This window comes from Oncorhynchus mykiss, chromosome 23 (genome assembly GCF_057628025.1).
Source record: "Oncorhynchus mykiss isolate SJ-2025 chromosome 23, ASM5762802v1, whole genome shotgun sequence".
Taxonomy (NCBI): Eukaryota; Metazoa; Chordata; class Actinopteri; order Salmoniformes; family Salmonidae; genus Oncorhynchus; species Oncorhynchus mykiss.
In genome coordinates, this window is record NC_143044.1 from 53198855 (window position 1) to 53215500 (window position 16646).

The 16646-nt window shown below is 42.3% G+C and overlaps 1 protein-coding gene across 1 annotated transcript in view; it reads right to left on the reverse strand.

Moving 5' to 3' along the window:
* Positions 1 to 16153, reverse strand: part of LOC118943935 (butyrophilin subfamily 2 member A1-like) — a 35303-nt gene extending 19150 nt beyond the window's left edge. Inside the window, exons 1-6 of the mRNA XM_090217667.1 lie at positions 15996 to 16153; positions 15786 to 15854; positions 13941 to 14291; positions 13519 to 13800; positions 8212 to 8313; positions 5169 to 5189 (exon numbers count right to left, since the gene is read on the reverse strand). Of these exons, the coding sequence (XP_090073793.1) occupies positions 5169 to 5189; positions 8212 to 8313; positions 13519 to 13800; positions 13941 to 14291; positions 15786 to 15852 (823 nt within the window). The 5' untranslated portion in view covers positions 15853 to 15854; positions 15996 to 16153. The remainder of the gene's footprint in view (positions 1 to 5168; positions 5190 to 8211; positions 8314 to 13518; positions 13801 to 13940; positions 14292 to 15785; positions 15855 to 15995) is intronic.
* Positions 16154 to 16646: the final 493 nt, after the last annotated feature.

Consider the following 16646-nt stretch of genomic DNA (forward strand, 5'->3'; position numbering starts at 1 on the left):
ATCCGGACCCCTTCTATAGCCGGTACGGGGCATGGAACCCCGCAGATCCCCTACGACTCGAATACCGACATAATCTGCCTGAGGACTCAGGCGCGACGCCCGCTGAAGGCCCATTATGCTAACCAGCTAGGCCTGCTTAGCTACCTAGAGCTATTTGGAACCCTACTAATTCCACGACCGGTCTATCGATGTCACCGCATGAAGAGGCATAAACAGACTTAACCCCATCGCGACGTCCCCCAAAGGCTAACTTTCTAGCCCTTGCTATCTGCTTGCTTGCTAATTCAGCCTGCTAACTGCTAGCCTGCCCCGGTCTACTAACTTTTAACTTGTTTAGCCACGGTCTGCTAACTGTCTGAATCGCCGTGTCCCCAGCCAGCCCAACCACTCACGGGACCCATATTTATTTTCAATCTCTTTTAGATTTTTAATTAGATTATACCTTCCGGTAACCTGCCTCACCCAATGTGATACGGAATCGCTATTATTTTTAATTTTAGAACACATTCAAGAACCTCCAGAAGCTAACCAGCTAACTAGCTACAAGCTATTTAGTCATTGTTAGCCACTGCTAGCGGCTTTTACCTTCTGCACAGCCAGACAGTTTTTTTAGCCTGGATAATACTCGCCAGTCTACCAGTATCGAACTGTCTCTCCACAACAATGCCAGATTCCTGCCGTAATCCCTGGACCCCTACTTCTGATCTTCACAGCTAGCTTGCACCCAGTACCGAAGCTATCCCTGAGGCCCACTTCCCGGCCTACTCAGCTGTTCACCCGAACCACACTCATACACAGCTAGAGCCCAATACTCCACCGGATCCTTGCTGTAAACTCTGGACCTTGGCTAACGCCACTGCTACGAAGCTAGCACCAGTTAGCCGTGAGCCAGGCACATCTCCCTGCTAGCAGGCACATCTCCCTGCCAACCCCCCCTACCACCCCCGGGCAACTAACTTTAAACGCTGTGTCGCTAGCGTAGTGGCGTCTTCCCTGTCCCATCTACTGCTGCCCCCTGGACACTGTGATCACTTGGCTACATAGCTGATGCCTGCTGGACTGTCCATTAATCACGGTACTCCATTCTGTTTTTTTATGTTTTTATCTGTTGGCCCCAGCCGCGAACTCAGGCTCTGTGTGTAGTTAATCCGACCCTCTCTGCCTAGTCAACGCCATTTTACCTGCTGCTGTTTTGCTAGCTCTCCCAATCAACACCTGCGATTACTGTATGCCTCGCTGCATGTCTCTCTCAAATGTCAATATGCCTTGTATACTGTTGTTCAGGTTAGTTATCATTGTTTTAGAGTACAATGGAGCCCCTAGTTCCACTCTCTGATACCTCCTTTGTCCCACCTCCCACACATGCGGTGACCTCACCCATTACAACCAGCATGTCCAGAGATACAACCTCTCTTATCATCACCCAGTGCCTGGGCTTTCCTCCGCTGTACCCGCACCCCACCATAACCCTGTCTGCGCATTATGCCCTGAATATATTCTACCATGCCCAGAAATTTGCTCCTTTTATTCTTTGTCCCCAACGCTCTATGCGACCAGTTTTGATAGCCTTTAGCGGCACCCTCATACTACTCCTCCTCTGTTCCGCGGGTGATGTGGAGGTAAACCCAGGCCCTGCATGTCCCCAGGCACCCTCATTTGTTGACGTTTGTGATCGAAAAAGCCATGGTTTCATGCATGTCAACATCAGAAGCCTCCTCCCTAAGTTTGTTTTACTCACTGCTTTAGCACACTCTGCTAACCCTGATGTCCTTGCCATGTCTGAATCCTGGCTTAGGAAGGCCACCAAAAATTCTGAGATTTCGATACCCGACTATAACATTTTCCGTCAAGATAGAACTGCCAAAGGGGGAGGAGTTGCAGTCTACTGCAGAGACAGCCTGCAAAGTAATGTCATACTTTCCAGGTCCATACCCAAACAGTTCGAACTACTAATTTTAAAAATTACTCTCTCCAGAAATAAGTCTCTCACTGTTGCCGCCTGCTTACCGACCCCCCACAGCTCCCAGCTGTGCCCTGGACACCATTTGTGAATTGATCGCCCCCCATCTACCTTCAGAGTTTGTTCTGTTAGGTGACCTAAACTGGGATATGCTTAACACTCCGGCAGTCCTACAATCTAAGCTAGATACCCTCAATCTCACACAAATCATCAAGGAACCCACCAGGTACAACCCTAAATCTGTAAACAAGGGCACCCTCATAGACGTCATCCTGACCAACTGGCCCTCCAAATACACCTCCGCTGTCTTCAACCTGGATCTCAGCGATCACTGCCTCATTGTCTGTATCCGCTACGGGTCCGCAGTCAAACGACCACCCCTCATCACTGTCAAACGCTCCCTAAAACACTTCTGCGAGCAGGCCTTTCTATTGACCTCATCCCGTCAGTTGAGGATGCCTGGTCATTCTTTAAAAATAACTTCCTCACCATTTTTGATGAGCATGCTCCGTTCAAAAAATGCAGAACTAAGAACAGATACAGCCCTTGATTCACTCCAGACCAGACTGCTATTGCAGTCCTGTAGTCCCCGCGATATGCAACTGTTCAGGGAAGTCAGGAACCAATACACGCAGTCAGTCAGGAAAGCAAAGGCCAGCTTCTTCAGGCAGAAATTTGCATCCTGTAGCTCTAACTCCAAAAAGTTCTGGGACACTGTAAAGTCCATGGAGAACAAGAGCACCTCCTCCCAGCTGCCCACTGCACTGAGGCTAGGTAACACGGTCACCACCGATAAATCCATGATTATCGAAAACTTCAACAAGCATTTCTCCTTTACCCAAATCCAGATAGCAGATGTTCTGAAAGAGCTGCAAATCCTGGACCTGTACAAATCACAATCTGGACCCTCTATTTCTGAAACTATCCGCCGCCATTGTCGCAACCCCTATTACCAGCCTGTTCAACCTCTCTTTCATATCGTCTGAGATCCCCAATGATTGGAAAGCTGCCGCAGTCATCCCCCTCTTCAAAGGGGGAGACACCCTGGACCCAAACTGTTACAGACCTACAGTATATCCATCCTGCTCTGCCTATCTAAGGTCTTCGAAAGCCAAGTCAACAAACAGGTCACTGACCATCTCGAATCCCACCGTACCTTCTCCGCTGTGCAATCTGGTTTCCGAGCCGGTCACGGGTGCACCTCAGCCACGCTCAAGGAACTAAACGATATCATAACCGCCATCGATAAAAGACAGTACTGTGCAGCCGTCTTCATCGACCTGGCCAAGGCTTTTGACTCTGTCAATCACCATATTGTTATCGGCAGACTCAGTAGCCTCTGTTTTTCTAATGACTGCCTTGCCTGGTTCACCAACTACTTTGCAGACAGAGTTCAGTGTGACAAATCGGAGGGCATGTTGTCCGGTCCTCTGGCAGTCTCTATGGGGGTGCCACGTGGTTCAATTCTCGGGCTGACTCTTTTCTCTGTATATATCAATGATGTTTCTCGTGCTGCGGGCGATTCCCTGATCCACCTCTACGCAGACGACACCATTCTGTATACTTCTGGCCCTTCCTAGGACAACGTGCTATCTAACCTCCAAACGAGCTTCAATGCCATACAACACTCCTTCCGTGGCCTCCAACTGCTCTTAAACGCTAGTAAAACCAAATGCATGCTTTTCAACCGTTCGCTGCCTGCACCCGCACGCCCGACTAGCATCACCACCCTGGATGGTTCCGACCTAGAATATGTGGACTATAAGTACCTAGGTGTCTGGCTAGACTGTAAACTCTCCTTCCAGACTCATATCAAACATCTCCAATCTAAAATCAAATCTAGAGTCGGCTTTCTATTCCGCAACAAAACCTCCTTCACTCACGCCTCCAAACTTACCCTAGTAAAACTGACTATCCTACCGATCCTTGACTTCGGCGATGTCATCTACAAAATAGCTTCCAATACTCTACTTAGCAAACTAGATGCAGTTTATCCCAGTGCCATCCGTTTTGTTACTAAAGCACCTTATACCACCCACCACTGCGACCTGTATGATCTAGTCAGCTGGCCCTCGCTACATATTCGTCGCCAGACCCACTGGCTCCAGGTCATCTACAAGTCCATGCTAGGTAAAGCTCCGCCTTATTTCAGTTCACTGGTCACGATGGCAACACCCACCCGTAGCACGCGCTCCAGCAGGTGTATCTCACTGATCATCCCTAAAGCCAACACCTCATTTGACCGCCTTTCTTTCCAGTTCTCTGCTGCCGGTGACTGGAACGACTTGCAAAAATCGCTGAAGTTGGAGACTTTTATCTCCCTCACCAACTTCAAACATCTGCTATCTGAGCAGCTAACCGATCGCTGCAGCTGTACATAGTCTATCGGTAAATAGCCCACCCAATTTACCTACCTCATTTATCACTCCAGTGTTAATCTGCAAAATTGTAATTATTCGCCTACCTCCTCATGCCTTTTGCACACAATGTATATAGACTCTTTTTTTTCTACTCTGTTATTGACTTGTTTATTGTTTACTCCATGTGTTGTCTGTTCACACTGCTATGCTTTATCTTGGCCAGGTCGCAGTTGCAAATGAGAACTTGTTCTCAACTAGCCTACCTGGTTAAATAAAGTTGAAATAAAAAAATAAAAAATAATAAATGAGTGTCACCTGATGAAGATCATCAAAGGTTAGTGATTAATTTTCTCTCTTTTTGTGCTTTTTGTGACTCCTCTCTTTGGCTGGAAAAATGGCTGTGTATTTCTGTTGGTGACCTAACATAATCGTTTGTGGAGCTTTCGCTGTAAAGCATTTTTTAAATCAGACACAGTGACTGGATTAACGAGAATTGTATCTTTAAAATGGTGCCTAATACTTGTATGTTTGAGAAATTTGATTTATGAGATTTCTGTTGATTTGTATTTGGCGCCCTGCAATTTCATTGGCTCGTTGGCGAGGGGTTCCGAGGGGTTCCGCTGTCCAAATACCCAGACAGATTAACATGAACACTAGAAGATGTAGTCTCTCTCTCTGGGACTCCTTGTCTCATATCACTATTCCAACATCAGAAGGAACATGTTCAATGAGCTCAAAATAACCTTCTTAAAATGTTGTCGTACTTGAAGTCGGGAAATAAAAAAATAAAAAAAACTTTTGTGGTTCTAATAATATTATCAAAGTGATGATCTGAAGACACTACTTACTATTATCCTTCTTGAGGTCATCTGTAAATATGTAGAGTAGATGGAAGACAGAGAGAACATCATTAACATGAACTTTAGAATATGTAGTCTCTCTCTGGGACTTCTTGGTTAGGATTCAATCCAATGTGCAGTATATCGCAGGGCACTTCACATCTGACAATGCACTTTTAAAGGCATTTTCCACCGGCATTCACAGAGATCACATTCATAGTAAACACTGTACATGTCGATTCATGTGTAAAATACCTGTAAAAGTCTGTTATAGTGTGCTGCGTAATAACGTGCCTTGAATTGAATCCCGACCCTTGTCTCATACCACTGTTCCAACATCAGAAGGAACATAAATGTGCTCAGCAACCAAAAAAAGACTTTAAATGCTTCAAATAATTCTTGCCAAGTAATTTTTATTTTTTATTTTACAAGTCAGTTAAGAAAAAAATCTTATTTTCAATAACGGCCTAGGAACAGTGAGTTAACTGCCTGTTCAGGGGCAGAATGGCAGATTTGTACCTTGGGGATTTGAACTTGCAACCTTCCAGTTCCTAGTCCAACACTCTAACGACTAGGCTACCCTGCCATACCAATATATGAAGACACCACTTACCTCGCTGCTCAGTGAGGTCATCTGTAAATATGTAGAGTAGATGGAAGACAGTGAGAACATCATTAACATGAACATTAGAAGATGTAGTCTGTCTCTGGGACTCATATCACTTCTCAAACGTCGCAAATTCTAATTGAGTTCCACCATCTAATTGAGTTCCAGAGTACCTCTGTGAGACAACTTCTTCAATGAAGATATTCTACCCTACCACCACTTCGTAATTTCATTCATTAAATGTGACTGGTCCACCAGTGATCCAGGTTTATCAGAGATGACCTCTCTCTAGTCTAGTGGTCCTCTACAGCCTCAACACATCCTGTTCTAGAACATCAACATTAATGTGACTGGTCCATCAGTGATCCCGGTGAATCAGAGTTAAGGACAATAAAACTTCTACTTTTCCCACTGCAGTTTAAGTTGAACTATTATCACACATGCAGGTTAAAATCAGTCGTCAGTGTTAACATGTAAATCACCTGCAGGTTAAAATCAGTCATCAGTGTCAACATGTTAATCACCTGCAGGTTTAGTATATTATCCTGTATCCGTATAATACAACCACAGTGATGAGGTGAGGTGGAAAAAAACATTGCAGACATTTCATTCCAACAATTAAACGTTCATATAATTTCTCCATTACCTTTCTTATAACATATGCAGTAGATAGCCAGAGATAACCCAATCCCAATGATGGCTCCCAGACAGCATAACACAATGAAGGCCATTCTCCATGGGGTTGGATCAAATAACTCACCTAAAACACAAACATCATTACACATCAACAACAGGGTTTGGTACTAATACTACCACACATCAACAACAGGGTTTGGTGTTAATACTACCACACATCAACAACAGGGTTTGGTGTTAATACTACCACACATCAACAACAGGGTTTGGTACTAATACTACCACACATCAACAACAGGGTTTGGTGTTAATACTACCACACATCAACAACAGGGTTTGGTACTAATACTACCACACATCAACAACAGGGTTTGGTACTAATACTAACACACATCAACAACAGGGTTTGGTACTAATACTACCACACATCAACAACAGGGTTTGGTGTTAATACTACCACACATCAACAACAGGGTTTGGTACTAATACTACCACACATCAACAACAGGGTTTGGCACTAATACTACCACACATCATTACACATCAACAACAGGGTTTGGTACTAATACTACCAGACATCAACAACAGGGTTTGGTACTAATACTACCACACATCAACAACAGGGTTTGGTACTAATACTACCACACATCATTACACATCAACAACAGGGTTTGGTACTAATACTACCACACATCATTACACATCAACAACAGGGTTTGGTACTAATACTACCACACTTCAACAACAGGGTTTGGCACTAATACTACCACACATCAACAACAGGGTTTGGTACTAATAATACCACACATCATTACACATCAACAACAGGGTTTGGTACTAATACTAAACGTTAATAAACGTTCATATAATTTCTCCATTACCTTTCTTATAACATATGCAGTAGATAGCCAGAGATAACCCAATCCCAATGATGGCTCCCAGACAGCATAACACAATGAAGGCCATTCTCCATGGGGTTGGATCAAATAACTCACCTAAAACACAAACATCATTACACATCAACAACAGGGTTTGGTACTAATACTACCACACATCAACAACAGGGTTTGGTGTTAATACTACCACACATCAACAACAGGGTTTGGTGTTAATACTACCACACATCAACAACAGGGTTTGGTACTAATACTACCACACATCAACAACAGGGTTTGGTACTAATACTACCACACATCAACAACAGGGTTTGGTGTTAATACTACCACACATCAACAACAGGGTTTGGTACTAATACTACCACACATCAACAACAGGGTTTGGTACTAATACTAACACACATCAACAACAGGGTTTGGTACTAATACTACCACACATCAACAACAGGGTTTGGTGTTAATACTACCACACATCAACAACAGGGTTTGGTACTAATACTACCACACATCAACAACAGGGTTTGGCACTAATACTACCACACATCATTACACATCAACAACAGGGTTTGGTACTAATACTACCAGACATCAACAACAGGGTTTGGTACTAATACTACCACACATCAACAACAGGGTTTGGTACTAATACTACCACACATCATTACACATCAACAACAGGGTTTGGTACTAATACTACCACACATCATTACACATCAACAACAGGGTTTGGTACTAATACTACCACACTTCAACAACAGGGTTTGGCACTAATACTACCACACATCATTACACATCAACAACAGGGTTTGGTACTAATAATACCACACATCATTACACATCAACAACAGGGTTTGGTACTAATACTAAACGTTAATAAACGTTCATATAATTTCTCCATTACCTTTCTTATAACATATGCAGTAGATAGCCAGAGATAACCCAATCCCAATGATGGCTCCCAGACAGCATAACACAATGAAGGCCATTCTCCATGGGGTTGGATCAAATAACTCACCTAAAACACAAACATCATTACACATCAACAACAGGGTTTGGTACTAATACTACCACACATCAACAACAGGGTTTGGTGTTAATACTACCACACATCAACAACAGGGTTTGGTGTTAATACTACCACACATCAACAACAGGGTTTGGTACTAATACTACCACACATCAACAACAGGGTTTGGTGTTAATACTACCACACATCAACAACAGGGTTTGGTACTAATACTACCACACATCAACAACAGGGTTTGGTACTAATACTAACACACATCAACAACAGGGTTTGGTACTAATACTACCACACATCAACAACAGGGTTTGGTGTTAATACTACCACACATCAACAACAGGGTTTGGTACTAATACTACCACACATCAACAACAGGGTTTGGCACTAATACTACCACACATCATTACACATCAACAACAGGGTTTGGTACTAATACTACCAGACATCAACAACAGGGTTTGGTACTAATACTACCACACATCAACAACAGGGTTTGGTACTAATACTACCACACATCATTACACATCAACAACAGGGTTTGGTACTAATACTACCACACATCATTACACATCAACAACAGGGTTTGGTACTAATACTACCACACTTCAACAACAGGGTTTGGCACTAATACTACCACACATCATTACACATCAACAACAGGGTTTGGTACTAATAATACCACACATCATTACACATCAACAACAGGGTTTGGTACTAATACTACCACACATCATTACACATCAACAACAGGGTTTGGTACGAATACTACCACACATCATTACACATCAACAACAGGGTTTGGTACTAATACTACCACACTTCAACAACAGGGTTTGGTACTAATACTACCACACATCAACAACAGGGTTTGGTACTAATACTACCACACATCATAACACATCAACAACAGGGTTTGGTACTAATACTACCACACATCAACAACAGGGTTTGGCACTAATACTACCACACATCATTACACACCAACAACAGGGTTTGGTACTAATACTACCACACATCAACAACAGGGTTTGGTACTAATACTACCACACATCATTACACACCAACAACAGGGTTTGGTACTAATACTACCACACATCATTACACATCAACAACAGGGTCTGGTACCAATAATACCACACATCATTACACACCAACAACAGGGTTTGGTACTAATACTACCACACATCAACAACAGAGTTTGGTACTAATACTACCACACATCATTACACATCAACAACAGGGTTTGGTACTAATACTACCACACACATCATTACACATCAACAACAGGGTCTGGTACTAATACTACCACACATCATTACACATCAACAACAGGGTTTGGTGTTAATACTACCACACATCAACAACAGGGTTTGGTACTAATACTACCACACATCAACAACAGGGCTTGGTACTAATACTACCACACATCATTACACATCAACAACAGGGTTTGGTACTAATACTACCACACATCAACAACAGGGTTTGGTACTAATACTACCAAACATCAACAACAGGGTTTGGTACTAATACTACCACACATCATTACACATCAACAACAGGGTTTGGTACTAATACTACCACACATCAACAACAGGGTTTGGTACTAATACTGCCACACATCATTACACATCAACAACAGGGTTTGGTACTAATACTACCACACATCATTACACATCAACAACAGGGTTTGGTACTAATACTACCACACATCAAAAACAGGATTTGGCACTAATACTACCACACATCAACAACAGGGTTTGGTACTAATACTACCACACATCATTACACATCAACAACAGGGTTTGGTACTAATACTACCACACATCAACAACAGGGTTTGGTACTAATGCTACCACACATCAACAACAGGGTTTGGTACTAATACTACCACACATCATTACACATCAACAACAGGGTTTGGTACTAATACTACCACACACCAACAACAGGGTTTGGTACTAATACTACCACACATCATTACACATCAACAACAGGGTTTGGTACTAATACTACCAAACATCAACAACAGGGTTTGGTACTAATACTACCACACACCAACAACAGGGTTTGGTATTAATACTACCACACATCACTACACATCAACAACAGGGTTTGGTACTAATACTACCACACATCAACAACAGGGTTTGGTACTAATACTACCACACATCAACAACAGGGTTTGGTACTAATACTACCACACATCATTACACATCAACAACAGGGTTTGGTACTAATACTACCACACATCAACAACAGGGTTTGGTACTAATACTACCACACATCAACAACAGGGTTTGGTACTAATACTACCACACATCATTACACATCAACAACAGGGTTTGGTACTAATACTACCACACATCAACAACAGGGTTTGGTACTAATACTGCCACACATCATTACACATCAACAACAGGGTTTGGTACTAATACTACCACACATCATTACACATCAACAACAGGGTTTGGTACTAATACTACCACACATCAACAACAGGGTTTGGCACTAATACTACCACACATCAACAACAGGGTTTGGTACTAATACTACCACACATCATTACACATCAACAACAGGGTTTGGTACTAATACTACCACACATCAACAACAGGGTTTGGTACTAATACTACCACACATCAACAACAGGGTTTGGTACTAATACTACCACACATCATTACACATCAACAACAGGGTTTGGTACTAATACTACCACACACCAACAACAGGGTTTGGTACTAATACTACCACACATCATTACACATCAACAACAGGGTTTGGTACTAATACTATCACACACCAACAACAGGGTTTGGTATTAATACTACCACACATCACTACACATCAACAACAGGGTTTGGTACTAATACTACCACACATCAACAACAGGGTTTGGTACTAATACTACCACACATCATTACACATCAACAACAGGGTTTGGTACTAATACTACCACACACCAACAACAGGGTTTGGTATTAATACTACCACACATCACTACACACCAACAACAGGGTTTGGTACTAATACTACCACACATCAACAACAGGGTTTGGTACTAATTCTACCACACATCATTACACACCAACAACAGGGTTTGGTACTAATACTACCACACATCATTACACATCAACAACAGGGTCTGGTACCAATAATACCACACATCATTACACACCAACAACAGGGTTTGGTACTAATACTACCACACATCATTACACACCAACAACAGAGTTTGGTACTAATACTACCACACATCATTACACATCAACAACAGGGTTTGGTACTAATACTACCACACACATCATTACACATCAACAACAGGGTCTGGTACTAATACTACCACACATCATTACACATCAACAACAGGGTTTGGTGTTAATACTACCACACATCAACAACAGGGTTTGGTACTAATACTACCACACATCAACAACAGGGTTTGGTACTAATACTACCACACATCATTACACATCAACAACAGGGTTTGGTACTAATACTACCACACATCAACAACAGGGTTTGGTACTAATACTACCACACATCAACAACAGGGTTTGGTACTAATACTACCACACATCATTACACATCAACAACAGGGTTTGGTACTAATACTACCACACATCAACAACAGGGTTTGGTACTAATACTACCACACGTCATTACACATCAACAACAGGGTTTGGTACTAATACTACCACACATCATTACACATCAACAACAGGGTTTGGTACTAATACTACCACACTTCAACAACAGGGTTTGGCACTAATACTACCACACATCAACAACAGGGTTTGGTACTAATACTACCACACATCATTACACATCAACAACAGGGTTTGGTACTAATACTACCACACATCAACAACAGGGTTTGGTACTAATACTACCACACATCAACAACAGGGTTTGGTACTAATACTACCACACATCATTACACATCAACAACAGGGTTTGGTACTAATACTACCACACACCAACAACAGTGTTTGGTACTAATACTACCACACATCATTACACATCAACAACAGGGTTTGGTACTAATACTACCACACATCAACAACAGGGTTTGGTACTAATACTACCACACACCAACAACATGGTTTGGTATTAATACTACCACACATCACTACACATCAACAACAGGGTTTGGTACTAATACTACCACACTTCAACAACAGGGTTTGGTACTAATACTACCACACATCATTACACATCAACAACAGGGTTTGGTACTAATACCACCACACTTCAACAACAGGGTTTGGTACTAATACTACCACACATCATTACACATCAACAACAGGGTTTGGTACTAATACTACCACACATCAACAACAGGGTTTGGCACTAATACTACCACACATCAACAACAGGGTTTGGTACTAATACTACCACACATCAACAACAGGGTTTGGTACTAATACTACCACACATCATTACACATCAACAACAGGGTTTGGAACTAATACTACCACACACCAACAACAGGGTTTGGCACTAATACTACCACACATCAACAACAGGGTTTGGTACTAATACTACCACACATCATTACACATCAACAACAGGGTCTGGTACCAATACTACCACACATCATTACACATCAACAACAGGGTTTGGTGTTAATACTACCACACATCAACAACAGGGTTTGGTGCTAATACTACCACACATCAACAACAGGGTTTGGTACTAATACTACCACACATCATTACACATCAACAACGGGGTTTGGTACTAATACTACCACACATCAACAACAGGGTTTGGTACTAATACTACCACACATCAACAACAGGGTTTGGTACTAATACTACCACACATCAACAACAGGGTTTGGTACTAATACTACCACACATCAACAACAGGGTTTGGTACTAATACTACCACACATCATTACACATCAACAACAGGGTTTGGTACTAATACTACCACACATCAACAACAGGGTTTGGTACTAATACTACCACACATCAACAACAGGGTTTGGTACTAATACTACCACTCACATCATTACACATCAACAACAGGGTTTGGTACTAATACTACCACACAGCAGTGGATTGTGTCATAATAAATACTATCCTTTTGTATTGTCGTCTCAAAGCCTTTGGTTAAAACACATACTGGACATTAACACATCAATATCTCCAGTGTTTCATGTCTAAATAATATGATGGTGTTACTCACTAGGGAGGTGAATCTCTGTCTCCATCTTCTCATTGATCCGTTTCTGTTGGACTCTGCAGGTAAAGTGGTTTGTGTCAGTCTCCTGGACAATGACATGTTGTTTGACTCTGTAGAATCCCTTGAAGTCTCTGTGTGTCTCAAGAGTTCGAGCAGAGAGATGGACTCCTTTACTGTCCAGCCACACCAGCTCAGGGTCAGGGTGCCAGCCTTCTGATTCACACAGCAGACCCATCCCTCCCTCTCTGTGTCCCTCAATGGACACCACTGGCTTGGATCCTACAGCTACAGACACACAGATTGGATGTTAGCAGGTGACAGGCTGTGAACAAATAGACACATACTGTATCCAGTAATATGAAGGAAAGATGTGATGTAATTGTACTGTAGTGAGATTATTACATTAACATGAAAATAAAGCTCACCTTTAACGAGGACTTGAACAGTGAAATCATCATACCAGCTCTTTGACTGAATTAAGCATTTGTAACGTCCCTCATCAGTGCCTTGTACCCTGGTCAGTTTCAAAGAGGTGTTGCCCCTCCATAGTTCCTCTTCAAACAGTGAAGTTCTTCCTCTATAGTAGGGAATCTGATCATCTCGTATGATTCTGTGGTTTTGGTAACGAAAGACACGTTCGTCTAAGAAGTCCAGGTTAAGCCAGTCCACTGTCATGTCCTCAGCACTGATGTTGGGTTTGAGGTAACAGGGCAGAATGATGTCATCACCAGCTACAGCAACAATGGAATCAGTTGGACCAAGAACCTCAAACCTCTCTGAAGAGAACAGACAGATGAACAGTTTCAATAGTTTAAATTGTTCTCCTCTGTCATCTGCTCTGATCTGAAATACACTGTAGTATATATAGTAGTAATATACACTGCAGTATATATAGTAGTACTATACACTGTAATATATACTGGTGGCAGGTAGCCTAGTGGTTAGAGTGTTGGATTAGTAACCTAAAAATTGCAAGATCGAATCCCCGAGCTGACAAGGTAAAAATCTGTCAATTTGCCGCTGAACATGGTAGTTAACCTACTGTTCCTAGGCCATCATTGAAAATAAGAATTTGTTCTTAACTTGCCTAGTTAAATAAAGGTTAAATAAAAAATATATAAACTGTAGTATTTAAAGTAGTATTATACTGTGGTACACTATAGTATATACAGTAGTACTATACACTGTAGTATATACAGTACTATACACTGTAGTATATATACACTGCTCAAAAAAATAAAGGGAACACTTAAACAACACAATGTAACTCCAAGTCAATCACACTTCTGTGAAATCAAACTGTCCACTTGGGAAGCAACACTGATTGACAATAAATTGCACATGCTGTTGTGCAAATGGGATAGACAACAGGTAGAAATTATAGGCAATTAGCAAGACACCCCCAATAAAGGAGTGGTTCTGCAGGGGGTGATCACAGACCACTTCTCAGTTCCTATGCTTCCTGGCTGATGTTTTGGTCACTTTTGAATGCTGGCGGTGCTTTCACTCTAGTGGTAGCATGAGACGGAGTCCAGGATGGCACATCAATGCGAGCTGTGGCAAGAAGGTTTGCTGTGTCTGTCAGCATAGTGTCCAGAGCATGGAGGCGCTACCAGGAGACAGGCCAGTACATCAGGGGATGTGGAGGAGGCCGTAGGAGGGCAACAACCCAGCAGCAGGACCGCTACCTCCGCCTTTGTGCAAGGAGGAGCAGGAGGAGCACTGCCAGAGCCCTGCAAAATGACCTCCAGCAGGCCACAAATGTGCATGTGCCTGCTCAAAAGGTCAGAAACAGACTCCATGAGGGTGGTATGAGGGCCCGACGTCCACAGGTGGGGGTTGTGCTTACAACCCAACACCGTGCAGGATGTTTGGCATTTGCCAGAGAACACCAAGATTGGCAAATTCGCCACTGGTGCCCTGTGCTCTTCACAGATGAAAGCAGGTTCACACTGAGCACATGTGACAGACGTGACAGAGTCTTGAGACGCCGTGGAGAACGTTCTGCTGCCTGCAACATCCTCCAGCATGACCGGTTTGGCGGTGGGTCAGTCATGGTGTGGGGTGGCATTTCTTTGGGGGGCCGCACAGCCCAATAGTAGTAGAACTATGTAGACAGAGGAGCAGAAGGACCTCCGTCGGCTCTGTTTGATTAGACTGTGTAGAACCCTTAAGCCCACAATAGTGAATAAAGACACAATGAGATGATATTAATCACACACACAGAGGTATTGAAGGCAGTGAGATATTAAATGTGTATTCTACTGTACCAGAGCCTGCTGTGTGTAGGAGATGTAGAAGAATCAGACACAGACAGTCTAGTTGAGTCACCTTCATCCCTGAAGACAATTATATTCATCATAAAGAGAAAGACTAACACAACTTGAAACCAGGAAAGCAATACTGTAGCATTAATTATACAATAACAATGGATAACATAGTATACCACATTTCAAAAGACAACTAGCTGATCCATTTACCTGGTTGAATCGGTCCTATTGAGGCACTGCAGTCTGATAAATGTACTAGTGTTCTGTGATCAAACTCTTGTGATGTGATCAAACTACCTTCTTATTCTTTCTATTCCTTGGAACAAGAACCTGTTCAACTGCATCGCTGCACACAACTGTTGCATAGTGAGCTCAGAATCTGATAACATGGGTGTGAACTGTGGCGGTAAGTTTTGGTTGTGGATTCCAAGCCTGGCTGATGTGTAGACCATGTGACACAGAGACATCTGGAACCCAAGCAAAACACATTATAGTTTACTTAAATCTGTGCCACTCCTTTTATATAGTATGACATGTTTATGTGAGGTTACATTACTAGACTAGATGTAACTTAGTAAACATAAATACAGAACATTTAAATTAGTATAAGTCATGTTTGATATGGTCACATAAGACAGATGGTTATTTAAGTCAAAACTGAAAGAGGTGGTTGGTCGAGGTGGAAGTATAACAAACATCTAGTGTAATGATCTAGTGTTAACGTGTTTGAATCTCACCACGGACAAACACACGTTCACACTCATGTACCTCTTCTAAATCATTTCCATTTGAGTGTACATCTAAAGGAACAGCCAAGGAGAGCAAGGCTTTCAAACCTTTCTAGAGGCTCTTTAATGTCTT